Source organism: Pestalotiopsis fici (genome assembly GCF_000516985.1).
Source record: "Pestalotiopsis fici W106-1 unplaced genomic scaffold PFICI_Scf_6, whole genome shotgun sequence".
In the NCBI taxonomy this organism is placed as follows: Eukaryota; Fungi; Ascomycota; class Sordariomycetes; order Amphisphaeriales; family Sporocadaceae; genus Pestalotiopsis; species Pestalotiopsis fici.
The window spans coordinates 1009582-1035525 of record NW_006917096.1 but is presented as its reverse complement, the minus strand read 5'-3'; the positions used below and the strand labels follow the sequence as shown (position 1 = coordinate 1035525).

The 25944-nt window shown below is 48.4% G+C and overlaps 7 protein-coding genes across 7 annotated transcripts; 5 read left to right on the top strand and 2 right to left on the bottom strand.

Moving 5' to 3' along the window:
* Positions 1-1683: 1683 nt before the first annotated feature.
* On the top strand, positions 1684-3096 carry PFICI_08783 (uncharacterized protein; the record flags this gene model as incomplete). The annotated part of the gene is made up of 4 exons (XM_007837364.1): positions 1684-2022; positions 2098-2358; positions 2426-2741; positions 2801-3096. The coding sequence occupies 4 exons, from the start codon at positions 1684-1686 to the stop codon at positions 3094-3096; spliced, it is 1212 nt and encodes a 403-aa protein (XP_007835555.1).
* A 329-nt stretch (positions 3097-3425) lies between these two features.
* PFICI_08782 (uncharacterized protein) lies at positions 3426-4232 on the bottom strand (the record flags this gene model as incomplete). The annotated part of the gene is made up of 2 exons (XM_007837363.1): positions 3426-3854; positions 3948-4232. The coding sequence occupies 2 exons, from the start codon at positions 4230-4232 to the stop codon at positions 3426-3428; spliced, it is 714 nt and encodes a 237-aa protein (XP_007835554.1).
* Positions 4233-5139: 907 nt separating this feature from the next.
* Positions 5140-7057, top strand: PFICI_08781 (Tubulin alpha-B chain; the record flags this gene model as incomplete). Its single annotated transcript, XM_007837362.1, has 7 exons — positions 5140-5164; positions 5322-5362; positions 5507-5533; positions 5608-5683; positions 5748-6278; positions 6348-6771; positions 6829-7057. 7 exons carry the CDS (start codon positions 5140-5142, stop codon positions 7055-7057), a joined length of 1353 nt encoding a protein of 450 aa, XP_007835553.1.
* A 1490-nt stretch (positions 7058-8547) lies between these two features.
* PFICI_08780 (uncharacterized protein) lies at positions 8548-12732 on the top strand (the record flags this gene model as incomplete). The annotated part of the gene is made up of 5 exons (XM_007837361.1): positions 8548-8572; positions 8678-8826; positions 8938-11891; positions 11961-12621; positions 12703-12732. 5 exons carry the CDS (start codon positions 8548-8550, stop codon positions 12730-12732), a joined length of 3819 nt encoding a protein of 1272 aa, XP_007835552.1.
* A 2252-nt stretch (positions 12733-14984) lies between these two features.
* PFICI_08779 (uncharacterized protein) lies at positions 14985-16526 on the top strand (the record flags this gene model as incomplete). The annotated part of the gene is made up of 3 exons (XM_007837360.1): positions 14985-15150; positions 15245-15444; positions 15522-16526. The coding sequence occupies 3 exons, from the start codon at positions 14985-14987 to the stop codon at positions 16524-16526; spliced, it is 1371 nt and encodes a 456-aa protein (XP_007835551.1).
* Positions 16527-18980: 2454 nt separating this feature from the next.
* PFICI_08778 (uncharacterized protein) lies at positions 18981-19490 on the top strand (the record flags this gene model as incomplete). The annotated part of the gene is made up of 1 exon (XM_007837359.1): positions 18981-19490. The coding sequence occupies one exon, from the start codon at positions 18981-18983 to the stop codon at positions 19488-19490; it is 510 nt and encodes a 169-aa protein (XP_007835550.1).
* A 459-nt stretch (positions 19491-19949) lies between these two features.
* On the bottom strand, positions 19950-21476 carry PFICI_08777 (uncharacterized protein; the record flags this gene model as incomplete). Its single annotated transcript, XM_007837358.1, has 1 exon — positions 19950-21476. One exon carries the CDS (start codon positions 21474-21476, stop codon positions 19950-19952), a length of 1527 nt encoding a protein of 508 aa, XP_007835549.1.
* Positions 21477-25944: the final 4468 nt, after the last annotated feature.

Sequence of the window (25944 nt, the reverse complement as noted above, 5' to 3'; positions counted from 1 at the left end):
AGTCCCACTCTCATCACTTCCCCCAGATCCAATCTGGGAAATAGCTTTTTGCTCTTTTGTACCGATGCACCTCGAGCTGAATACAATCCTGCAATCAATGTCTTGCAGGACACTTTATGTTTTGGTTCGGCATTAGGAATCGCCTGAGAATGTAAAGGCACCGAAACGGAAATTTTGCCGCTTGCCTGATCGTCTGAATCTGGGCTATGAATTATTGTGCTTACTCTTGATTATCGTTGTGCCAGCCTACCAAGTTGGACAGAGAGCAATATTAGTATGTACTCCCTAGGTTACGAGTGGCTTATAATGGATGACAACCCTGGCTGCCGTAAGCTGAACATGTCCAGCCAATACCAGTCATTCCCAGGCAAGTCGGCAGCTTGTCTGTCGGGAATCATGGATCCCCTGTGCCTTTCTATCTGACTCTTGGCATTCCCTTAGCTTAAAGGCATGGGGACAAGGTGAGATTGTTCGCATAGGATTTGCAGAACCGAGCCACCATAGAGTTCACAGAGGGTCCATTCGAGATACGTCATCGGCTGACATTGCTCAAATAACACCTAGAAATCGCCTGGAATCATATCATTTTGCATCAAATCGCATGCCGACCAATTAAGGGGCAGTAGTATTTTCGGACGTGAGTGCATCTGTGGAGAACTAGCGCTTGCTCTTGGGTAATTTCAAGGACAAACGTAGTTGGTATTATTGTACATATGGTTTGGGCTTTTGTGTTTGGGTAAGGATTCATTCTACCAAATGTGATACCCAATGTGGTCTGCCTGTTGCACTGACCCGCATACAGTTAGTCACCTATCGGCCTATACAAGTTACACAATTCTGGCCCATTCCAATTCTCACTCAATCCTGCATGCGGACTCGATAAGTGATTCAGATGATGGCGGAACTAATGGTGAGCAGACCACGACTGGTCTTTGCCATTGCTCATTGAGAGACACTTGACCTGACGCCACGCCGTGGCTCGCCGCCGACCTTTGGGCATTGATTTAGGTACAAAAAGGCAAATTGCACCGACTAAAGTAGGTAGGCAATAACCTAGAGAAAATCAACTAAAAAGGAAAGAAAAATGGAATTATTATTAGGTTAGATTGGATTGGGTAATTCCTCACAGCTGAGCAAGTGAGGCGGTGCAAACTCTCTTGGTCTCTTGAGTCTGCCCAAAAGGTCCCTTTCCGGTCTGATGTGGTCTGGTTTTAGGTGGTGACTTTTGGGTGGCACTTTTTTTCTCCGTCTTGGGGTCAGGTCGGGGGGTGTTACGACTAGTTACGACATTGTTTTTGAAAGGTGACCAAGCTTCTCGCCCTCTACTGCATGTGGAACTCTCTCTTTCATTGCCTTTCTTTCACCTCGCCCAAGAGTGGCTACTGGCTACCTTACGCAAGGCAAGTGCACAACAGCTGCGCTTTTTGCTCTCTGGGCGGCCTGCGGGCATTTGATCTTATCTCTCTCTCTCTTTTTTATCTTCTCGCCTCCATTGTCACGGGGGGGATTATCTTTTCTGACAATTCCCTTCTTGCAGCCGACGTCTTCGACTACTACCCTGTCCAACCCAACATCCACCACCCCTCCTCCCCTCACATCCCGAATCTCGCTCTTCACGTCGACACCCCCGACAGCACATTTCATTCGAGGACAGCCGAAAAATAAAAAGACCCCTCCGTTGCAATGGCTGGCCCCGCCTCCCCGGGCACCGAAGGCCCCACGTACGAGCCGCCGCAGCTGCCTCCTGGATGGATCGCGCAATGGGACGGCACGAGCAAGAAGTATTACTTTGTTTCCATCTCGACCGGCGTCTCTCAGTGGGAAACCCCGAATCAAGCTGCCCCGGGAGGCACCCCGGCGCAGCAGACGGACCACCCGTTTGGCGTCCCCAAGCCCGAGCTGATCACCCACCCCGACGGAACGCAGACGATTAGACATGCCGATGGTCGCATGGAACCCATTCTGCCTCCTGGTGATGGTGCAAGAGGTGTTGGAGGAGAGACTGGCGATCGGTCAATTGGAGTAAGCACATCATAGTCCCCTGCCCCGATCTATGGAGTCAAGACCTGATGGCTAATCATGGAAATTGTCGAATAGAGTTTTGCCTCAAACTTGCTCATGAACCAGCTCTCGGGCGGAAAGCAATCGCACGGCGGTAGCAGCGGTAGCAGCAGCGGCGCCGGCAAATTGGTCGGCGCATTGGCATCGAGCCTTTTCAGCAGCGGCAAGAATGATCACCAACAGCCTCAAAACTACCACGGCGGGCAGTCGTCTTCATCGCAGCCGTCTGGTGGCTTCGCCGGATCGGTAATGGGCGGAGTATCCAATATGTTTGGTGGCAGCAACCAGAGCCACTCGGTATGTCATATATATCGTGCCTGAACCCAGATCACAGTAACACTTCAGTATTCTGACAACCTACAAGTCTCAAAACTATGGCTACTCGAACTCTGGCCAGTCTGGATCCTACAGCGGCCAAGCGCCCCCGACTTCGTATCAGCCAAGCGGACAGCCCAGTGCCGCATACAGCTCACCTCCACCTTCCGGCCACCAGTCGCAGCACTCTCAGCACTCCCAGCACGGCGCACCTTCTTACGGCGCACCTGCACACCAGCAACACGGCACACCATCGTATGCGACCCCAACGAGCCAGCATGGTGCATCGTACAGCAGCCCAGCCCCGGTCCAACAACATTCAGGATATGGTCACCACAGCCCTGCACCCCAGGGTCAACATTATCGTAAGCAATACTGGAGGACATGTGCATATTGGTCTCTTTGCTGACTAATGTTTCTATAGCCCAGCAGCCGTCCTACGGATCGTCGGCGCCCGCTCAACACGCGCCAGCTCAACACGTGCCTCATCAACCAACATACGGTGGCCAACACCAACAGTACCCCCAGTCTCAACCTAGCTACGGCCAGCCTCAGTATGGACACATGCCGGCGCCTCCTCAAGGTGCACCTGCGCCGTATGGTGGTCAGCATACATACGGCCACCAGAGCGGACCGGCCGTGCCAACTGGCAGCCATCCTCACTACGGCCAACATGGAGGCCATCAGCAGCAGGGAAGCTACCACAACAACCAATGGTAGTAAACGCCAGCTTGAATATCCCAAAGAACACTATACAAGCACATTGATAGGTAGACACTAAACTCATTTTCCTTTTCTTGGTTAAATCATGTCCATATCCGCCATGGCGACCTATAAAGCTCGTATATCTCGGGCAACCAACCACCGTCCCAGATGATTATCAGGTTGGACGGGGGAACTGCATAAAGTGTTGCCGGTTGTTTTCTGGCATATACGTACGTTGACGAATAATGATCCGTTGCTTGGCGACCTGTACATTCCGTAGGATTTAGAAGACATCCAGGTTAGGTCTTGACTCCAATACATAAACTTAAGAAGTCTTGAGAATGCTACTGGTCCTTTTTCGTTTGACTTGTTTCTGAAGCTGCTAACCCCCGGATCCGTGCTGAGATGCGTTTCGCAAGGAACCAGGAAAAGACAGCGACAAGGACGACGTAGCCTACTGTTGGAGCCAGTGAGCGTGGTAGCACATTGAAGATGAACGGGTCTAGGATGATATCCACAAGTACTGGTGGAACCTCGTCCATCAATGTTTGGTTTGTGGTGAAATAGTCTGCAGCCGCCAAAATCTGTAACAAGAGGACTGAAGCTTGCCTCTCCTCCTTGGACACCGGCTTGATGATCTCGGGAGTTTCCGAATCATCATCATCAGCTTTCGGTTGTTGGGACCACGAGAAATCAGACAGTTCCGATATCAGTTCAGGAGTTTCAAATACAGTACTGAGCTCATATGTATTGATACGAAACTCTGTGGGTTGCTGAGGTTTACTTTAGCACAATTGTCGACAATTCACCATGGAACAGCATTTTCACATGACTCCAATAAGAATAGTAAAATATATATGACGTACAGTAGCAGCCCAGCAGACCCGTACTTCATATCTCTGACCTTCGGTCAACTCGTCCAGGACTAACCACGTAGCTTTGCCGAACCTGGCCCCGTCGGTCGGGAATTGAGCATTAAGAAGAGTGCGAATATTCCATTTAGCCGGTGTCAACGTATCAATGCGCAAGTCTTGTAGGTTCGGATGAGTCGGCGGTAGGTTGATGGTCTTGGGCCCAAGGAAGATGGCCTTCTCCGTGTTCGCCAGTGCCGTGGCAACGAAGAGGCTCGCCAGGCAGACGTGTTTCCACATGGTGTCGAAAAAAGGGTTTTGTTTGCCTGACTATGATGGTCCTGAGCTCAATGACCTTATCTCCAAATATGAAACTGGCGTATGATTGATCGAAATTATTCGGCTGCCTGGACAATGATTTATGTGTTCCAGATCCCCGTTTCCTTGGCCAGGTCTGGTAATATTGAAGGTTTCATTGCAATGTGACGAATAGTACCGGCATGAGTATTTGCAGGACCCTGAATAGTTTGGTTCTGAGCTGTCGGTGACGGGAGCGAGATTCGGACAGAGCGAATGCGGCTAGACTTGGAGGCATCCAACCAACATGGTGAGAGCAGTCAACCCTCTCGCTATAATGTTAGAGATCTGCTTTTGAATGACAAGAGACTTACAAAAGAGATAGGCCTCTCTTCTCAAGCCAACATCCGGACATGAGGAATGCAAAGTGTCATGTCTTGTGCCATCATATTGTGGCTCACGTGCAAGTCTCAAGCTCATTTGTCTCCCCATGCTAATCACAATAATACGATATATGGAATCGTCCCTGTCCAGGTGTCCCAATTTGTGTTCGGGCACTGTCGCTGCTCGTTTCCCGCGCTGGCGCCAATGAGCCCCCTGGATTCTAGAAGCGGGGGCCCGAACTATTGGGCAATTGGCCCCTGCTTTTTTCGTTTACTACAGGCGCGGTCTTGGGACGCGCTTGCCCCAAAGCGGGCTTGGTGTATTGGATTATCAACAAATGCCCATGCCCGTTTCCCCCCCACTAAATTCATCTTCGACTGTTGACCTCCTCTCCCCGATATCTTTCGACAATTTCCGCTGCCAGAGACAGCTGCACCCTTGGCTGCTCCATCTTTGCGACTCTCCCTCCTCTTGATCTTCGTTCCACCATCCCTACACCTCTGCCTCACTTGTACTGTCGCCCAGAATGCGTGAGATCATCAGCATCAACGGTATGTTATCTGGAGTTTATGCCCCTCGCGGACCCTTAGCTCTGGCGGCGGCACGCGTTTCTGGCTTCACCGCATGATCCGTGATCCCAACCCAGAAACGCCCCATTCCCAGCAACTTCCGACGAACTGGTCGCTGACTCTCTTTCTCTGATTATAGTCGGCCAGGCCGGTTGTCAAATTGCCAACTCCTGCTGGGAGGTAAGTTTTAACGGCTTTTAACGGCGCTTAGAGTATCAGTGGGCAGTGCCTTGCGGCAACGACCCTACTGAGTCTATTTGACCCCTGCACGAGAGGCAAGAGACACCAAGACTTTGGGACTGACACGATTATATTTTCTCATAGCTCTACTGCTTGGAGCACGGTATTCAGGTACGTTTTTTTTTTGTTTAATACCAGATTAATCCAGTCACTTGGAATGTCAAGCTGAAAAATCATCTCTATAGCCTGATGGATACCTGACCGAGGAGCGCAAAGCCGCCGACCCCGACCATGGCTTCAGCACTTTCTTCTCCGAGACTGGTAGGCAACAACATAGTCGAAACCGAGTGCGCAAGTGGTGATCTGACAATACTTGGGGATCTAGGTCAGGGCAAGTACGTCCCTCGCACTATTTACTGCGATCTCGAGCCCAACGTCGTCGATGAGGTCCGAACCGGCACCTACCGCAGCCTTTTCCACCCCGAGCAGATGATTACCGGCAAGGAGGATGCCTCCAACAACTACGCCCGTGGTCACTACACTGTCGGCAAGGAGCTTATTGACTCCGTTCTGGACAAGGTGCGCCGCGTTGCCGACAGCTGTGCTGGTCTTCAGGGATTCCTGGTTTTCCACTCTTTCGGTGGTGGTACCGGTTCTGGTTTCGGTGCTCTCCTGATGGAGCGCCTGTCCGTCGACTACGGCAAGAAGAGCAAGTTGGAGTTCTGCGTGTATCCCGCTCCCCAGACCGCCACCTCGGTCGTTGAGCCTTACAACTCCATCCTGACTACTCACACCACCCTCGAGCACTCCGACTGTTCCTTCATGGTCGACAACGAGGCCATCTACGACATCTGCCGCCGCAACCTCGGTGTTGAGCGTCCCAACTACGAGAACCTAAACCGCCTGATTGCCCAGGGTATGCAATATTCCCAAACAGCCGGTCCTGCGGCAAAAGTATCCCGAGACGCATGCTGACAATTTATAGTTGTTTCTTCCATCACCGCTTCGCTCCGTTTCGACGGTTCGCTCAATGTCGATTTGAACGAGTTCCAGACCAACTTGGTCCCTTACCCTCGTATTCACTTCCCGCTGGTCGCCTATGCTCCTGTCATCTCGGCCGCCAAGGCCTCCCACGAGGCCAACTCTGTCCAGGAGATGACCATGTCCTGCTTCGAGCCCTACAACCAGATGGTCAAGTGCGACCCCCGCCACGGAAAGTACATGGCCACCTGCTTGTTGTACCGTGGTGATGTCGTCCCCAAGGATGCTCACAGCGCTGTCGCCACCCTCAAGACCAAGCGCACAATCCAGTTCGTTGACTGGTGCCCTACTGGTTTCAAGCTGGGTATCTGCTTCCAGCCTCCTCAGTATGTGCCGAACGGTGACTTGGCCAAGGTTGACCGTGCTGTGTAAGTTTCGCCATGATTATTTTCTTGTGAACGGGCCGGGATACTAATATGTTATAGATGCATGCTTTCCAACACAACCGCCATTGCCGAGGCCTGGTCCGCTCTCTCGACCAAGTTCGATCTCATGTACTCCAAGCGTGCCTTCGTTCACTGGTACGTTGGTGAGGGTATGGAGGAAGGTGAATTCTCCGAGGCCCGTGAGGACTTGGCTGCCCTCGAGCGCGACTACGAGGAGGTGGCTACCGACTCTCTTGAGGCTGAGGGTGACCTGGAGGCCGAGTACTAAGCGGAGCGATGAATGTACCAAGCTTAGGAAAGACGACACGATTGCACCAAGACCCATGCACGAGTGCTTATATGCAAGTTACTTTGCGACGATCAACTGGTTGTCCTAAAAGCACACACTTTGCGACTCTGCGAGCGTATAGATGCAATTCATTTCAATGAGAGTTGTGGGAATAACCAAAAGCTCGGCCGTCTGTCAGTTTGATTTTCATGCAGCGCCAGGCGATGGGGAGTAGTATACTACACTTTATAAATCCGTTTAATAGCACGAAGGCATCAGTGACACATTTTTTCTCTCGCTACCTACCCATGCAGAATAAAACTGATGAAGCGTTGACGGTGACATTCGCATTGCGATGCACATACAGTCCAGAATGACTCAATACAATATTCAGTTGTGCTGCGGCTGCAATGTGACGGAGATGCAGGATGCCCAATTGATGCAGATGCACCCAACTTATGCAGCCATATAAACCGTCTCCAATGTAAACGGAGCAATGAGAGTCCACGAAACATGGGGTTTTGCATACGAGGTGCATTGCGCTACTTGACTCTCATGATCCCCAAATTTTCAATGATTTGGATAAAATGTACCGGCACAGATGAGTTCTTTTTTTTTTTTTTTTTTTTTTTTTTCGTCTTCAGAACGACATTGGACCATCATTCCAAATAGTCTGCCCTTTTTTTCACTTTCGGGTGCAATTCTTCCTAATCTAGATCTTTGATTGTAGATTCGCTAGTGGCAGTTCCGGCTGTCATTTACGGGGTACGTTCGTTCAAGTAATAAGATGTCCAGACTGGGTCAATGACGCCTGAAGAGGTTCGTGGAGGATCTGATAGGCTACCTGGAGGTGAACCGTATGGGCCCCGGGGTCCGTGACCACTCACTGATAGTCCATGGTGTTATTTGTAGCGACTATCCACAGTTTGTCTGAGACAATACTGTAGAATGATTCTTCATCTACTTCCTCGTTCTTAAGGTCCCCTTTTTTCTAATAAAACTGTACTCACCACAGATTGGAGACCATGAAAATAATATTCGAGTGCAAATAAATATGTAGTATAGTTCTTTAGGGGCAGGAATTACTCAATCGCGCAGCCCATCATTTGACAGCATCCCACTCGGCAATGTACCAACAAGCCTGAAATTGAGTTCCGTTACACTGTACCCCCCGGGCCAATTTTACGGACCTCACCCCCCTACCTCAACTCCACCACTTTAGCGACATTGACGTCCATTTCAGTCCAGCTTGCCAGCCTCCCCCAAGCGCCCGATCGTGGACACTTGCTTTCATTAACGACTTTTGCATCTGCCAGCCCATAGACTGAAGCTGTAAAGATCGCCTCTTTCGTATCGATAATCTCGTACAAAGTTGCGATCACTGTCGGCGTCCATTTCTTGCAATTATTGACCTTCCCTTCTTCCCATCCCCTGAAGCTCCGCCGAGCTCCCGCTACAACCGACCATCTTACGACCCTGGCCACATAACGATGTCGGCCGAAACGGGTGCTGAGGGTGAGTTGGTCCCCCATTCCATACAGAAGTTACAGAGCCGGAGAAGGCGACACGAGAAACTTCATCATCATTTGTACTGAAGCTCACCATGTTTCTTGCTCACAGCTCCGAACCTCAATCTGGGCCCGGAAGAGAAGCGGGTATACGGCCAACTATTCCGCCAGGCCGACACCGATAATGTCGGGGTCGTTACTGGCGAGATCGCCGTCAAGTTCTTTGAGAAGACGAGGCTAGATTCACGGGTACTTGGAGAGGTGCGTCCAATTCCAGGCTGCTCATGCTTGAGTCTGCAGGCAGCAAGGAAACAAACACAACCCCAACGAGACGCGTACGGCGACGCTAACACAACGTATCTTTTGTGATAGATCTGGCAATTGGCAGACCGAGAGAATCGCGGATTCTTGACGCCTGCAGGCTTCAGTATCGTTCTTCGCCTCATCGGCCATGCGCAGGCTGGTCGCGAACCTACTCCTGAGCTTGCCCTCCAGCAGGGCCCCATCCCCCGTTTCGATGGCTTCACTCCAACGCCCGCCGCTGCACCCCCCACGCCACAGCCGCTCCAGGCACAAGGCACTGGCGGAGTACCGGTACGAATTCCTCCGCTCACGCCGGAGAAGGTATCGCAATATGCCGGGCTATTCGAGAGACAAAACTTGCAAGTAGGAAACATGTTGCCAGGCGACCAGGCGAGAATCATCTTTGAGAAATCGGGCTTGCCCAATGAGACACTGGGTAGAATATGGCAATTGGCAGACACTGAGCAAAGGGGCGCGCTCGTGATGACCGAATTTGTCATCGCCATGCATCTGCTCACCTCGCTGAAAACGGGGCAGCTCAGGGGCCTGCCCAACGTTCTCCCGGCGGGTTTATACGAAGCAGCGACCAGACGAGGCTCCATGTCGAGGCAAAGCCCAGCAACGACAGGACCACCATTGTCTGCCATTCCTCGTCAGTTGAGTGGCCAGGCGCCGTTACGGCAAGCCAGCCCTCTTGGACGCGCGCCCCTCTCTGCTCAGGCTACAGGACTTCAACCGCAGACTACCGGATCAGATTGGGCCATCGCACCAGCAGACAAGGCGCGCTTCGACCAATTTTACAACGACTTGGACAAGACGAACAAGGGTTTCATCACTGGAGAAGAGGCAGTTCCCTTTCTGAGCCAGTCGGGTCTATCTGAGGATGCTCTGGCTCAGGTATGGGACTTGGCCGATATCAACTCTCAGGGACATTTAACTAGAGACACATTTGCCGTGGCCATGTACCTCATCAGACAACAACGAACGAGACGTGACGGTTCCACAGCTCTGCCAACCTCCCTCCCACCAAACTTGATTCCTCCATCTCTCCGAGTTCAGTCGCGCCCCGCGACCGCAGTCGCCGCTTCGCCTTTTGATGCTCCTGCACCCGAGCCCCCGAGGCCCCTGCCACCGCCGGCTCCCAAGTCAGCTCTCGATGACTTATTTGGTCTCGATGCCCCTGCTGCGCCTGCATTGGCTCCAATGGCTACTGGAGGTTCCGCCGCAAAGGATCCTTTTGCCAATGCTTCACCTATGCAACCAGGCTCACCTGTTCGCGCCTCGCCAACTACTAACACGTTCAAACCCTTTATTCCATCATCTTCCTTTGGAAGAACTCTCCAGACCCATGACACGGGTGGTTCTGCTGGCTCGAAGCCAACATCGGCAGTGGACGACTTGCTTGGCGATAATGACCCCGAAATCAGCAGCAAACTGACAAATGAGACGACAGAACTTGCCAACCTGTCAAATCAAATCAGCTCTTTATCTAATGAGATGCAGCAGGTCCAAGGTCAGCGTGCTACAACGCAGAAAGAGGTTAGCCAGACCAGCCAACAAAAGAAGAACTTTGAGGACCGCCTGGCGCAGCTCAGGGCACTATACGAAAAGGAGGCCAAAGAAGTTGCAGAACTCAAGGATCAGCTGCAGAAGTCCCGGGATGAGACGAGGAAGTTGATGACAGAGATGGCTACAATCGACGGCAACTATCGTGATATTCAAACTCAGCACCAGCAGCTCTCGGCTGCCCTGCAGGCTGATCAGCAGGAGAACCAAAGCCTGAAGCAAAAGATCGCTGCTGTCAATGCCGAGGTTGCCCAGCTGAAACCTCAAATCGAAAAACTAAAATCTGATGCTCGCCAGCAGAAAGGTCTTGTTGCCATCAACAAGAAGCAGCTCTCTACGGTTGAGGGTGAACGTGATAAGCTCAAGACTGAAGCCGAGGATCTTACCAGGAGCACCGAGGAACTCAGTCGCCAGATCAACACAAGCTCACCACCGCCAACTGCGCCCGCTCAAGTGGCAAGCCCTGCTCTATCTACTGCTAGTGGTAACAACCCCTTCTTCAAGCGAAGCGGCAGCACCGATATGATGGGAGCATTTGCCACATCCCCGGCAAAGTCTTACAATGACAAGTCGTTTGACGACATCTTTGGCGGCTTCGCGGGCGGCGCCTCTTCCAGCACGCCGCCACCGCCGACGTCCTTTAAGCAACAAAACACCGGTGCCTCAACCGCAAGCGTAGGATCTTTTGCCACCCCTGCCGCGTCCACTCCCACAAATGTCAGTCGAGCTGCGCATCTTGCTTTTGGCGACCCACCACCTCCCCCTGCTTCGAGACAAATCAGCTCCAGTTATCTGCCCTTTGGAAACATAAGCGAATCTCTAACCTCTTCACGACAGGCATCCCCACCTATGAGCCGTGCTGGCGACAATGGCACACCCGTGACTGGATCCCTGGCGCCCGCCCCCCTTGAGGCCACTGCTACCGGCAACAGCGCCATCTCTAGCCACGATGCTGTCAAGGCTGCCGCTCCAGCTGAAAGCGAAGTCCCGGATTCCACGACGAGCAACGGAACTATTCCTGGTGCATTCCCCGAGGATACGCCGCGGGCAGAAGCTGGCGGCGCAACGCCCTCATTCGCCGGTAACCGTGACAGTGAAATCTTTGAAGGCTTGAAGAAGGATCCTCTTAATGCAAAGGATGACTTTGATTCGGCTTTTGCTAGCTTTGGCTCGCCCAACAAGGCTCAGGAAAAGTCAAAGGATACAGGCAACGCGTTTGGTGCCTTTGACAGCGAGTTCCCTCCTATTTCAGAGCTTGAACGGGATGATGACTCGGACTCTGCGAGTGAAGGCAATGGATTCGACGACGACTTTGCACCGTCTTCGCCGCCCAGCAAATCAGCAGAGGGCAAGGAGACTCCCAAAGCCCCCTCGTCACCCGTTGCAACGAGCAAGTCTGCTGCTGTGCCCAATGTCCCGGCAGCCGAGGGTGCCAGTACTGCTAACCAGGCATCAAAGTATGATATCATCTTCTGACGTGAATCACGTCGACCCCACCGGCTGTCTGATACTAACCTTTTCGAAAGTGACTTCTCGTCGGCGTTTCCAATGCCACCTGCTACATCCCAGGCCGACGATCCTTTCCAGCCCGCAGCTGATTTCGCACCCGCTCCTGGCACCGTGACCAACACTGCACCAGTGGCCAAGAATGCATTTGACGATCTTGACGACGAATTTGACGGTCTTGAAGACGCAAAGGAGGGCTCAGCTGATGATGAGTTTGCCAACATTTCTCGTTCCAACCTCGATGACTTCAACCCAGTCTTTGACAGCAGCCCTCCGCCATCTCAGCCCAAGAACGAGTCCACCAATGTCTCTTCAGCATTCGGAATGGACAGCAGCTATGACTTTGGCAGTGTCTCTAATCCTTCTGGTGCCCCATCTCAAGCAGCAGCTGGTGCTTCCACTGCTGCAAACACCAACGGCACTGGCGCCCAGGCAGCTGGCAACCATGACTGGGACTCTATCTTTGCCGATTTAGACAAACCTGGCACGGAAGCGGCTACTACCGAGGATGATGCCCCCAAGAGCCCAGAGTCCAGCCGACCGACTTTGCAAAACTCTGGCAGGGCATTGACTCAGGAGGGTGTCCACGACGATCCCATTCTGAAGAACCTGACAGGCATGGGATACTCTCGGACTGATGCAGTGAATGCTCTCGAGAAGTATGATTACAACCTCGAACGTGTAAGTGTCCTGACCTTGAGAGGCACTCATTTCCGAGACCAAGATAACAAAATGAGCGAGACGACTGACTGAACGTTTTAGGCTGCAAACTATCTTGCGAGCCAATCGTGAGGCTTGACATTACTATAGGGGTAGAGGAGACGGGATTTTGGCCAGGCGGGAACATGAATCAAGATGGCGGGCTCCTTTGAGCCAAGCATATAATATACTCAACTGGTGCATAGATGGCGAGACCGTTCTTTTTCACCATTTAGTGTTGTTGTTGTTGTTGGCGAACCATGTCAAGCATTCGTTATTTTTGTTTTTCTCTTCCAAGCTCAGGAGGTTTTCCCCCAGTGACCCGGAACTCCTTTTCCCTGTTTCCACTGTGTGTGGCCACGAGGGAATACGTTGGACTACCGAGTAGTAATGTATAGTTCAGACATTGATTGCATTTACTCCCCGTTCTGGACATGTGCTGGATGAAATGGGGATGAAAGTTGTTTGTGCGCAGCACGACCTGGCAATAAGTTGCACATGCCCCGCGCGCCAATGCTGCATTCGAGCTCAAGCTCAAGCTCCAAGGTGATTCAAGGCTGACGCACATTTTCTTCTTCTTCCACAATGTTACATATATCGGTACCAAGGGGCGCGGTTATGACCCTATCACGGACGAGAGCCCAGCGGCATTGGCTACTTTCGGGGGAGATGTCAGCCGTTCCAGGTGGGGCCGTGACCCGGGGGGGTTGTTGGCGCCCTGATATTTCTGTCTACATTAGGTACATACCAAATGCAGCAACGGATTGCCCAAAGTTGTATGGTGGCTTCAAGGCGCCTTTTTTTGTTTATTGCTAACCGAATTCGCTTATTCTGCATGCATTGTGACTAAGATGACAAAACAGCTTGATCGACATTTGTAGCTAGAAAGATGACGACGCACATACACACACATGCTCATTCACGGGTTGCAGTAGATTATAGCCCCAGTAGAATCCAGCCCGTCCCAACTTTTGCTACGGGATGTGGGATGACGGGCGACACCAACGGGACACACCGGCTCCAACTACTCACTACAGACCATCACCTCCAAGATGATGATTGCAGAGAGGAGAAACCAATGAATGACTCGTAAATATAGGAAGCCTTGTGGGCGGTCGTTGGAGTTCCGGGACGCCCAACTACAAGGACTGTGTTGATGATCCTTGCAGTGTTGATGGTGTCTCTGGTCGGGTTTTCCTTGTGTCAACGCCCGTGTGGGAATGAGATGTGAATATGCCGATTTTTTTTTGACTTGATTCAATGGCCTGACGCTACTTACCATGGACCTGCCTCCCTTGATTAGAAGCTGCTGGGAACCCCCAGAAACATGAACCATTGAGGCTCATCAACATCATTTGTCTACTTGGGATGGTTTTGCCTGACTGGACGACCATGTTTGTCCAGAACACTCTCCACAGTTTCCCCATGTATAGTGTTAAGCTTAAGAAGAAGATCATATGGACATCAGAAAAACCTACTATGCTCGCTCTAGCGCCCACGAATTGAAAAGTCCCTGTCATAATCCCCATCTGTCAACTCCAATGACACCCCCATCGGATAATGTATGCAATGGCGGGAAATTTGACATTAAGCAAAGAAAAAAGAAAAGAAAACTTACCCTCCACCGGGTCCTGCCCTGGCTGGCCCTTGCATTCCGGGAGGAGGGACTACAGCCGATGACTTGCCATCCGACATTTCATGGTACCATTCTGTCAGTGAGCACGCGCAGGTTGGGAAATTTGCTCCTCATTCCTATAGTGGAGGAGAATGGTGCATGTTCAGGGGAGGGGGAAGGTTTTGTGCCGGCAGTGAGTTTACAGAGAACATTGAGCAAAATGCGGAGTAACCCTGTAATCTACCTACCTAGTTACATACTACCTAGACTTGCACGGCCGAATGCCGCCATCTATTCCGTCACTCACGACTTTTTTCTCTCTCCCCTCCAATTCGAGCCTTGTCTAAAGAACAAGACAACTGACAGAAGAGCTGCATCTTGCCTTTCCCGTGCGTCGATCAATGGCCGCGTGGACCCCTGGCCTTGGTCTATCTGGGGTAGCTTTTGCTTGCTTCGACTATGGACGTGGATTGTGCATGTCGTCTACACGATCCGCAACTATAAAGACACTGGGTTATATCCTTCCCGGACCAATACTGACCACGGGGTCTTGAAGATTCAAATTGTGCCTGCGATTGAGGTATACTTTCAAAAAAATCAATTTTACATGCTCGCTCCTTCAGGGCCAATTTCTCCAGAGGCACGTCTCAGAATTTGATTCTCATCGCCTTGGTGACAGTTGTGCCCAAAGTCATTGTATTTTGAAAAAGTCTCTCCACATCTGTATAAGATGAGTTTCTCCAGAAGCCTCCTCGGGCTCTTCCTCGCCGGCACCAGTCTGGCCTCGGTCACTGTCGAGGACCCTTCGGACGTGATCGACCCGGCTGACTGGGCTGCCGACAACGCCCTGCTGGCCGACTACAATGTGGCTTTCCCCTCGACTCAGCCATCAGATAGTGAGTCTTTTTTTTCTTGCCAGAAACTCTTTTGGGCTCCAAAACCAAAAGAAAATATGAACATGTGGAAGAGGTTAATCAATTTAATCTGCAGTCATTGCTGGCACTTCATATGTGTCCGAGAGTGTCGCTATTGACCATGAATCCTTTTCGGTCGACGCCAATGATACCAGTGTGATTCTGGTCGCCGAAGGAGCGACTTTTGATGGATCCTACTTGGACATTCTCAAGTTTGGTTACAGCTCAAATCTCCTGTATGCCAGCTTCTGGGGCTTCAACGCAGCAATCAATGTTGTAAGTTGTTATCCAGATCATGAAGCATTGTGTTTCTTTAATTTCACGTAGCGGTTCTCTAATTATTTATATACAAGGCCAATGCATCAACGGCGAATCTAGACCACGTCAACATCACCGTCCACAATGGTGGCGCCAATGTCTACTCGTACGGCACTGACACGGTCGTGACCGTCGAGGACTCGTGGTTGTACAGCAGCGGGCCCGTGAGCCACGGCCTCTACGCCTCGGGCAACGGCACCGTAATCGGCCGAAACCTACAGCACTACAGCGGCGGCTACCGATCGTCGTCGTTTAGCGGCGACAGCCCGGCGGGCTACGTCTACGTCTACGACAGCGTGGCCCACGCCGCCGGCGTCGGCAGCGCAACCTACTACGCCCTAGGCACCATTTACGCCGAGAACGTGCTGTCGGTATCCGAGCAAGGACCCGTCGTTTTCATGGACGGTGTGCAAAACGCCACCCTCGTCCACTGTGACGCCACCGCGGGCCTGCTCGGAGGCGTCGTGCTCTTCAGCTCCATGGACCGGCAGTCGGGGGGGCGGCTCGAGCTCGTCGACTCCAAAATCACCACCGTCGGCGACGACGTCCCCGGCCTGTGGTTTGGCAACACCATTGTCGACGTGGTCATCAACAGCTCCCAGGTCATCTCGCCGTCGGGCGTCCTCATTGTCGCAAACTACTCGCAGGTGACGCAGGACTTTGACTACTACGGCGGCTACCCCGACAACAACAACCTGCAGCCCGCCGAGGTCTACGCCAGCGTGTACGAGTCGAGCCTGAGCGGGGACCTGGTGCCGTACAATGGCAGCTACATTTCCTTTTCGCTGGAGCAGTACAGCGCGTGGGCGGGGGCCGCGTACGCCGGCTACGGAGTCGGCCTCGTCGACGTCAGTCTTTCGGCCGACTCCAACTGGACGCTGACGGCCGACTCGACGGTGCAGAACCTCACCGACGCCGACGCCTCCCTGGCCAATATTGACAGTGCCGGCTTTACCCTCTACTACAACTCGACTCTCAATGATTGGCTGGACGGCCAGACGATTTCCTTGACTGGTGGTGGTTCTGCGACTCCGGCTTGATTTTCTTGTGCGTTGTTTGTTGTGTTTAGAGAGGGTTGGAGATTTTCAAATCTGGAAACCGGAGGACAAACCAATCAGTGGAAAGAAAATGAATTGTTTTACATGTCAAGTAATACTCTCAGGGGTTCAGGTATGAATCTTAATCTGTAAAAGTACATAAACTTCTTTCAAAATCGTCATGACATATAACCTGGTCCGCTCGCGCATGAATAGTGAACTATAATAAGACTTAAAGAACAACAATCGTCTTGAAATAATGAGACTTTGTAGTCAAAAGGTCAAACCTGGTGACATATATTGCACAGTAACAGCAAATCAACTTGATCCCAAAAGCAACGTCGCAGCTTGTGTCGACTGTCATGATGATTTGGTTCATCCGTAATCCGGCCAAGCCCCGTGGTAATGATCCACTTTCGCCCGAGGTCGCCGCTCCAGCATTTCCCATTGATCCAATTTCCCCAACTACTGATATTGATAGGCGACTGACCTGAATGCAGTGGCTTGCTTGCCATGTTGGTTCAAGCTCAGAAACACTCGTAGGAAGCTTCTGGGCATTACCACGGTGACGTTGACAACACGTAGTATTCTGCGAGTATACAACCTCCCAGCACAAGGGAGGCGCCTAGGAAAAATCCCTTGTTCCAGCCATGACCATGTTTCGGCGTGGCATCACTACCACGCTTCTCATTTGCAGCTTGAGCCCGACTATCATCTAGACGCTTTCTGAGAGCGTCGGCCCAACCCGGTTCAAGTGTCTTGAAATCAATATGGGTGACTTCGCCGCAGCTCTACAAGAATTATAAAGTGTTAATATCGAGAATGGACCCCAGTTGAAGTCGGGGAAAAGAATTCAAGGGAACTGGGGAGGAAGGGGAGGTGCTCACGCAGAAATATCTGACACGAGTATCCCCCGGACCTGGTGCGTCACGGAGATGCCATGGCAAGAGATCATGGAGCCGTGTTGACAAAGGTATCGTGCTGCCTTGGAGGAGAGTATCATCAACGACGCCTCTCTTGGGTGTGCTGGCACTGAGTTCCATGAGACGTCTGCAGCTTTCCATGAAAAATTGTGTGTCCTTTTGGAGGGTCTGAATGAGTTCTTCCGCGCGGGATATTCGTATTGCGCAGTCTGATGACTGGGACATGTTGCGGGCGGTCATTTCCGCGTGGTGGACGTTTGTGTATAATTTGTTTGCATTGGTACTGCAAGAGGAGGCAATAGTAATGGTTCCGTCATCAGTCTCTACATTGTTGGTTGTGTTGCCGAGATATTTTCTGGCCAATGATAGGTTCTTTTTGATGTGAGGAATCTCGAACACCATTTTTCTCAAATGAATCGAGCGGACCCGGAGGGTGCAGCGAGAGCCCGCGGCAGATATCACATGTCCTGTCAAGAAAGAGCATCGTGAACTTGATTTTGGCATATACTGCGACAGCAGACATGGTTATTGACCTAGAGAATAAATGCGTATAATGAGTTGTGAGAAGAGGAGAGGAGTCAGAAGGGATGGGGTGCTGATGATGGATTCTAACTTGCCTCATTTGCAAGTGACAGTTTATTTATATTTTTAATCACAGCTACCTGGTAAACAATGTTCTTCTAGTATGTTATTGTGGCAACTGCAGTCTCGGAGAAAGCTGTGTACCTCTTTGACATAACCTAAATGACTTTTATTCCCTATAGAGTTTTGTGTTCTGCACATTGGTGTTGGTTGTACCGGATGAGGTAACACTAGTACTGCATCTTTCGTGCATGGGGAAAGGGCATGCATGAGTCTACCCACTTGTCAATTTGCATGAACACGGCAAAATATGTCGAAATGATGGTGATACTCCCAAATCGACGTCTCCCGCACCATGGCCGCCTGGCTGTCGCAATATTGAGGATTCGCTCCCATGATTCCATACATGTTGGGGAGCCCAAGCCCATTTATCAACAACCTTGGACCCCTGGCGCCGATCCCGAAACTTTCGCGGAGGCATGGCCAGTGTATGACGTTTGGTGACGCTTACTCACCACCTTCAGCCAGATATATGTTTGGATGCAATGGCAGGTCATATTTAATTGGATCGCAACTTACAGTATCCCTCAAATATATCAAATTTCTCATACAAAAGCTCATGATTCCACATCAAGCAATTACCTAAATATTTCCCAACGTTGTCGTCATCACTGCTCGACTCCCCTGCCACTCTCAAAACCCCCCCTGCTCCTCGCATAGATGAAAAGGCTTCACATGGTTTCTGTGTATATATAAGTTGCTAGTTCTCACCCTACTTTCAGACAGAAAAGATAGAAACATGTTTCCTCCTTCTACATTTAAAATTGCGAGGAATCTGTCTTGTCGCTTCGTACAAAGTCAATCTCACATAATCCCAACTACAAGAATATCACCTATAGTCAGACCATCATCTTCTTCAATAACACCATTCAGCACAACCCGTCATAGCAAAATGTCTCCCACATCCTCTCGTACCTTTTCCACGCCCTCGAGCGATCCGCCCAAGCACGAAATGCAGCACTTCCCCGACATGCTCTCGGCGCTGCCCTCACAATCGGGGGAATTCCGCCGCGTGCTGTGGACAGGCCTGTACTCGCAGCTCGTGCTCATGACGATTCCCGTCGGCGGCGACATTGGCGAGGAAATACACACGGTGGACCAGATCCTGACCTTCACCTCGGGGACGGCGCTGGCGCAGGTCGGCGGAGCGGAAAAGGACGTCAAGGCCGGCGACCTGGTCGTCGTGCCCGCGGGCACCAAGCACCAGTTTATCAATACCGGACCCACGCCGCTCCTGCTGTATACCGTCTACAGCCCCGCCGAGCACAAGCCTACTTCGGTGCACGAGACCAAGGAGCAAGGGGACCAGGAGGAGGAAGACGGTATTGATGTTGCGCCCGATTGGAGTCAAAGGAGTAAGGCGCAGAATGAAAAGGAGGGTTGGGTCAAGGCAGAGGAATAGCCGGTAGTCATGGATTATTCTGTTATTTCTGTCCGTCCGGAAAATCACACGAAAGCATTTCAATCATTATGAGTATCGATGAATGTGGTATATCATTCTTCCTATCGTACGTCTCTGTTTCTTTTTCATGTTTGCTTTTTTTGTCCGGTTCGTGAAACAGTCCATGAAAATGCATCCTCAAGAACGCCATTCGTAAATGCCCTGACAAAATGTATGGGTGACGTCGTATCTTTCTCCCTGTCTCTCTCTCTCTACACTCCAAGCATGTGTACTACATGTACAAGAATTGAAAAAGGAATCCCATTGCAGGAAACAAAAAATGTATATGTACAGAAAAATGTCCTTGGACCAAAAGAAGAATCGAAGAAGAGAATTGAAAAAAGAGGCCTCAGGCCTCGATGAGAGAAGAAATCGAGTGAAAGGGCTCTTCACTCCCAAGAATTGGGGGGCGTCAGATCTTTAGATGATCTGGTCGTAGGCCTCGTAGCCGCGACGGACACGGCGCATGTTGGTGCTGCGACGGCTCATGTTGAGCGTGTCCGAGATACCAGGGACGCAGGAAGTGCCAGCAGCCATGGGGATGGCGGCACTCCACTGTCCACTGGCGCAGCGCTGGAAGCTGGCTCCGTCCGAAGCACAAGCCCAGGCACCATCGTCAGTGCAGGCACCAGACTGGGCACTAGTAGATCCAGCACCACTGGAGGCTGCGGGAACAGAGCTGCTGGTCTTGGTCGCAGCGGCGCTAGATCCAGCAGCCTTGGAAGAAGAGGAAGAGGTGGTGGCGGCCTTGGAGGTCGAGGCAGCGCTGGTCTTGGTAGACAGCGTCGTCTCAGAAGCCTGGGCGGCAGTGGACGAGGCAGTGGATGACGCATCGCCGCCGCCGGGAGAGGTGATGAAAACACCTCCAGGACTAGAGGATGAAGTCATTAGCACACTGCTCGACGACTTGGTGATGGTGATGGGAATAATGGTGAGACCCGTGGGCACAGAAGACACCATAGAGGACACCTCCAATGTGCCACTGGCTGATGCCACAGGCACTGATGACGATGACAATGGTGCTGATGACGATGATGTGCTGGCTAGGGACGATGAAGAAGAAACATACATTGACGCCGAAGTCACAGCAGCAGACGTCTCAGCAGCGGCACTCGTGGCAGCACTGGTGGCAGCACTAGTAGCAGCAGCAGTAGTAGATCCAGCACCAGTTGCAGAAGAGCCAGAGTCAGATCCACTGTCGGAACCAGCAGCCACTGCCTCGCCAGAGCTGCAGTAGGTGGCGGGGCCGAGGGAGGAGCCGGTAGAGTCGACATCAGGGCCAGGCTCGGGGTACTGGACATCAACACCCTCGGCGACACAGTAGGGAGAGATGCCGTCCAGCTGAGCGACAAAGAGGGCAGGGCGGTCGGTGAAGGCAGTGTCACGCTTGGCGGGCTTGTTGACCTTCTTGGGCTCCTCGCGCTTCTCCTCAACGACGTCACGCTTCTTGGAAGAGCCAGCAGCCGTAATGGTGATGGAGGCGCAGTTCATGTAGTACTCGCGGTTACCGGTGTGGTTGATCCAGGACCAGGCGAGCAAGACCTTGTCGCCGGTGGGAGCGTCCGAGGGAACAGTAAAGTCGAGCTCGGGAGTCGTGGGACAGTCACCCTCCTTGGAGTAGATGACGGTAAAGGTGGAACCGCTGTCGTAACTCAAAGAGGCCTGGCACGATCCTCCATTGTGGGAAGCACCGCCCTCAATCTTGATGCTCTGCTGGGAACCCTGTTCCCAGGTGGCGACGGAAGCACCCTCATCGGTGTCAAAGACATCCAGGGCGCCCTTGCAAGGGTAGGATGAGGCCGTGTTGGGCGAAGTGATATCGCTGTCGATGGTCACGGCATTGGGGTTGCCCTTGTACTTCAGCGGCGGCGGGTCATACATATTCATGTGTGCCGAGGTCGAGGCGGCCAGTGCGGCGACGACGAAACCAGTAGTGGTGAACTGCATCTTGAAGATGATTTTGGGAGAGAAAACCCGGTTTTTTTCGTGATGCGAGATGATAGAAAGTATGAGTGTATAAACGAGCTACCAGTAGCTTGTTTGAACTCGAGAATGTTGGTTGGTTAAACCAAGAAATTTGAAATGGGATGCCTTAAGTAGACTTGCACGGCAAAGTCGACAATGAACAAGGCAAAAGAAGGTCGAAATGAATCGATTGTCCCAGACAATAGCCCTGTGTTGGGTTTGTGTGTCTTTGTTAAGGAAAGTGGTTGTCGAGAATGTGTTGTCAATGGAGCGTTTGACAGACGGTGGTGGAGGGGTGATGAAGATTGTTTGTCACCTTTTTGTCACCTTTGTTGTCACCGGGACGACGTCAAAGAATCCAAGTAGAAAAAACTTCTCGAGAAAAGATGAGAATGGGAACAAAATTGTACACAAAAGTTGTGCAGAAAGAAAAGAGAGAACACAATCCAAGCCCGAGAGACCTGGCACTTTCTTGAAGGAGTGAAGACTTGATGGGGAAAAGAGAAGGGGAGAATCAGAGGTAGAACAAAGAGAGGTTATATGCATTCCGTTTGTGCCCCCCATCCGCCATCCACCCAAAACCCACCCAATCCCCATTCCCTCCTCGTGGCAAGCGAGTATGCGGCCAACAAAGCGGGTCTCGTCTACAAACTATGCATATTCTTTCCATGTCAATACGGTGGAGAGGTCCAGCGATGTCAGTACGAGTGTGAGTGTGTGTAGTGCCTGACTATCACCCCATCCGAAAAAGAAGCCCATCCCTTGTGATTGACGTGCACCCCTGCCTTAGTGGCCCGGGAATTATAGTATCATCCCTGGGCAGCATTAAGGCAGTAGTGTCGGTTTTTTTTTTTACTGACTTGGGGGTAAAGAGACCAGCCGATGTGCCTAGAAGTACAGGCATTGTCTAGGCATGAATGCACTCACACTCTTTCTCCCCGTGGTTGGTTACGAAGGGGGCAAGAGAACAAACGGCCGGTTCTCCCCAAGTCTCCTTCCAAGCTTTCTAAACGCTGCGCGCCGACCAAGCGTCAGTTGCGTATACATGCCTCTTGGCGGCAAACACAGCCCGTTTGCATGAATTCATTGGCTGGAAAGGGATCTGATGCAGGGTCATGCATTTGTGGGGAAGAGGCTGTTTAGTCCGATCTTTTTTTGCTGTCCCTCTTTGATGGGCGCCCTCCGGTGAAGAGGCTAACTAACTAGGTGAGGTCAGGTCAGGTCAGGTAGGTACCTAAGGAGGTAGAAAGGCATCAGACCAAAGAAGCTGTTCGAGATGATATGTGCAACACCAGCATGAATCTGTCGTTAAAAAATGGATGATGCTGAACCATCTAGTATCTACACTAAGGTAATGGGTACTAACCAGTTGCACCCACTTATGCAATGCACCCCCTTTTGCAACGGATTTTTAACAAAGTCCGATACAGAACACATAATATAATTAAATATTTTCCCACCACAACATACTTAAATTGATTTTTTCAATTATAGATCTAGTTTTTACGTCGTTTTTTAATTATAAAAGGCTATATTTTAAGGAAACTATTAATAGGAACCTATTCCTTTTATAGCATTTCTCGCAGCCGCTTATTTAGCTTATTTTAAATAAATTTAATATATGGAAAACTGGCAAATGCTTAATTCGGATTAAAAATAACTATTTAACGTTTATCGGGCCTATATTTACCTAATTTTATATTTAAAAATAAATTATCTTAGCGCGTTATAGCTAATTTTGCTATTATTAAATTTAATATTTTTGCCGTTTTCGTTATTAATTGCCTTACCTCCCGCCCTAACGCTAAATGCTTCTTTTAAATAGAAAAAAAAATATCCCGAAAATCTTTATTATTATAAAAAGTTATAATAGCAATTTTAGCTATATCCAAAGGTTTTAGTAATATATATAAAAAAGGGGTCGGGATTAAAGGAAAAAATTTAGGGTTATTTAATATTTAACTAGGATTTAAAGGCTATATACCCGTTTTACGCCAGCCACTTTATATAATCTCTTATATAAAAGCTAATTAATAAACCGTAGTATAAGCTATAAGCATTTTCTGCTTTTAAATAAATCTAATTACTGCTATTTTACGCTATTTACTAAGCTATTAATAATAATAATGCTTAAAAAAGGAAAATACACTTTTATTAAATGGCTAAAAAGCTTCGCTAATATATATAAGCAGGTATATTAACGCGATCCTTATACGATAAATTATAAGCATAAATTTTAATAATAAATAAGTGTTATAGCCATTTAATATTAATATCCTTTAAAAGCGTAGCCGTTACGCATTTTTACGGGGCCTCGTTTCTAAGCCGAATATTTACTTAAGCTATAAAAGGGCTATAATAAAATTAAATTATCCTTTATATATAATAATAAATTTAGCTTTTTTTAAATTTTTAAGAAACTATTACGCTTATAACGTTATTTTTTTAAAATATAAATTATTATAATTATTAAGCCGAAAGCGTTAATATTATAAATCACAATTATTTATTTAATCGCTCCCGACTTTTAAATACGAAAGCGACGTAATCTCGATATACTTATAATAATCCTTTTTTTAGCTTTACCTTTTTAAACCCTAATTTTATTTATATTATATATATTTTTAAGTTTAATTAAATATAGCTTTAGGACTTTATTTATAAATATATAAAATTTTTAAATAGCCCCGGAATTAATCTTATTAATCCGATCGGTATTAATAACCCGTTTTAGCTTTATAACCAAATATAAATAGCGTTATACGAATTTATTCACCTAATTCTTCCTAATATAAATAGCCTAATTATTAAATTTAATACTAATAGCGATCTGCGAAGCCACGTCTCGTATAATTCGTTTCTGTCAAATGGTAGATTATGGTTCCCATATATTAGGGTGTGCTTAAGCACACGGATCAACCTTATAATATTTAAATAAATATACGGGACCTCCCGGGGATTAGCCGGGGCCACCTAAATAAACGTATACTTTATTAAAACTAAAAAGCGTAAAATATAAATTAATATATTATATAATTAACACTTATACTAAACCAATTTAAACTCTAATAAAAAAACACTATTTTAATTAATAATTAAAAGTCTTAATACCTCCGCCGAAACTATAAAAATAATAACCACGAAAAAAGCCGGAATCGGCTTAACGGTATCGTTAAAAATAATTTCCGATTAAAATAATTAAAAATATACGTTTTAGATTTAGGCATAGATTGCCGGATTAATTAATTACTTTAAAAATAAAACGACTTTAATTAAAACCTTAATCGAACCGGATATAAAAAAAACTAAATATACAAAAACCGCGGCTGCTACCCTCGAAACTATAAATGCAAACGACGATCTAATTATATAAAATAAAAAGGATAGAAAATAAACGATTACGGATTTTATTAAAAAAGGTTAAAAGTTATTTAACTTCGATTATAACTATTATAAAACAAAAAAGGCTATATACGCTAAATAATATATGGCAATTAAAAAGATTATAAAGTGGATAATTATAACGATTTTTCCAAAATTTTTTTTTATATATTATTTAATTAATAAGCTTTTATATAAATAATACGAAAATTTAAAGGCTTGCTATAGCAAATTAGCTATAAATAACAAAAAAAAAGCAAAAAAATAATATTTAAAAACTTTTAAGCCTCCGAAAATATTAAAAAAAGCTATTAATTAGGTTAATAAATAAAAAATAATTATAGCGAAAGCCTAAGCAAAATAAATAATTAAAATATAAAATAATTCGGTTTAGGCTATAGATTTCCTAAATATAATTATTTTAATTATACTATAATAGGCCGCTTTTTATTAAATTTACAAAAAATAAAGCATTTTAAATAAAAATTTAAAATATCGGGTAATAAGCAATAACTTCCGTAAAAGCTTAAATATTTAATAGCCGATTAGGCTAAAAATTAGGAAAAGCGCTTTTGCAATTTACGCTAATAAAGCTAAAAAATAGCCCTAAAACGGATAAAATAAAAACGCTTACCCCGTTAAAAATTAAATACCTCCCCGATTAAATGCGGTTAGTTTACGTAAAAAAAAAGGTAAACGAATTATTTATAATAAAAGGCAAAAAGATACTAAATGCCTTATTTGCCACTTTTTTTACGCTTTTAATTTGTGTTTTTACGTATTTTTAAAAAAAGCCTATCCAAATTTCGTCCCTAAAAATAAAATATAAATACGAATAAATAAAACCTTTAAAAAAGACCCTAATTTATAAAAATAAGTTTATAATATAAAAAGGATTAAAACCAGCCGAATTAATATATTACGAATAACTAAAAAGAAATCGCTCCCGATTAATATAAATTAATAAAACAAATAACTAATAACAAACGTATAAAACAGTTTTATAGCATTTACAAAAAACTACCTTTTACGCTATTTAATTATCCTAAATCCAGCGATAACGATTTTA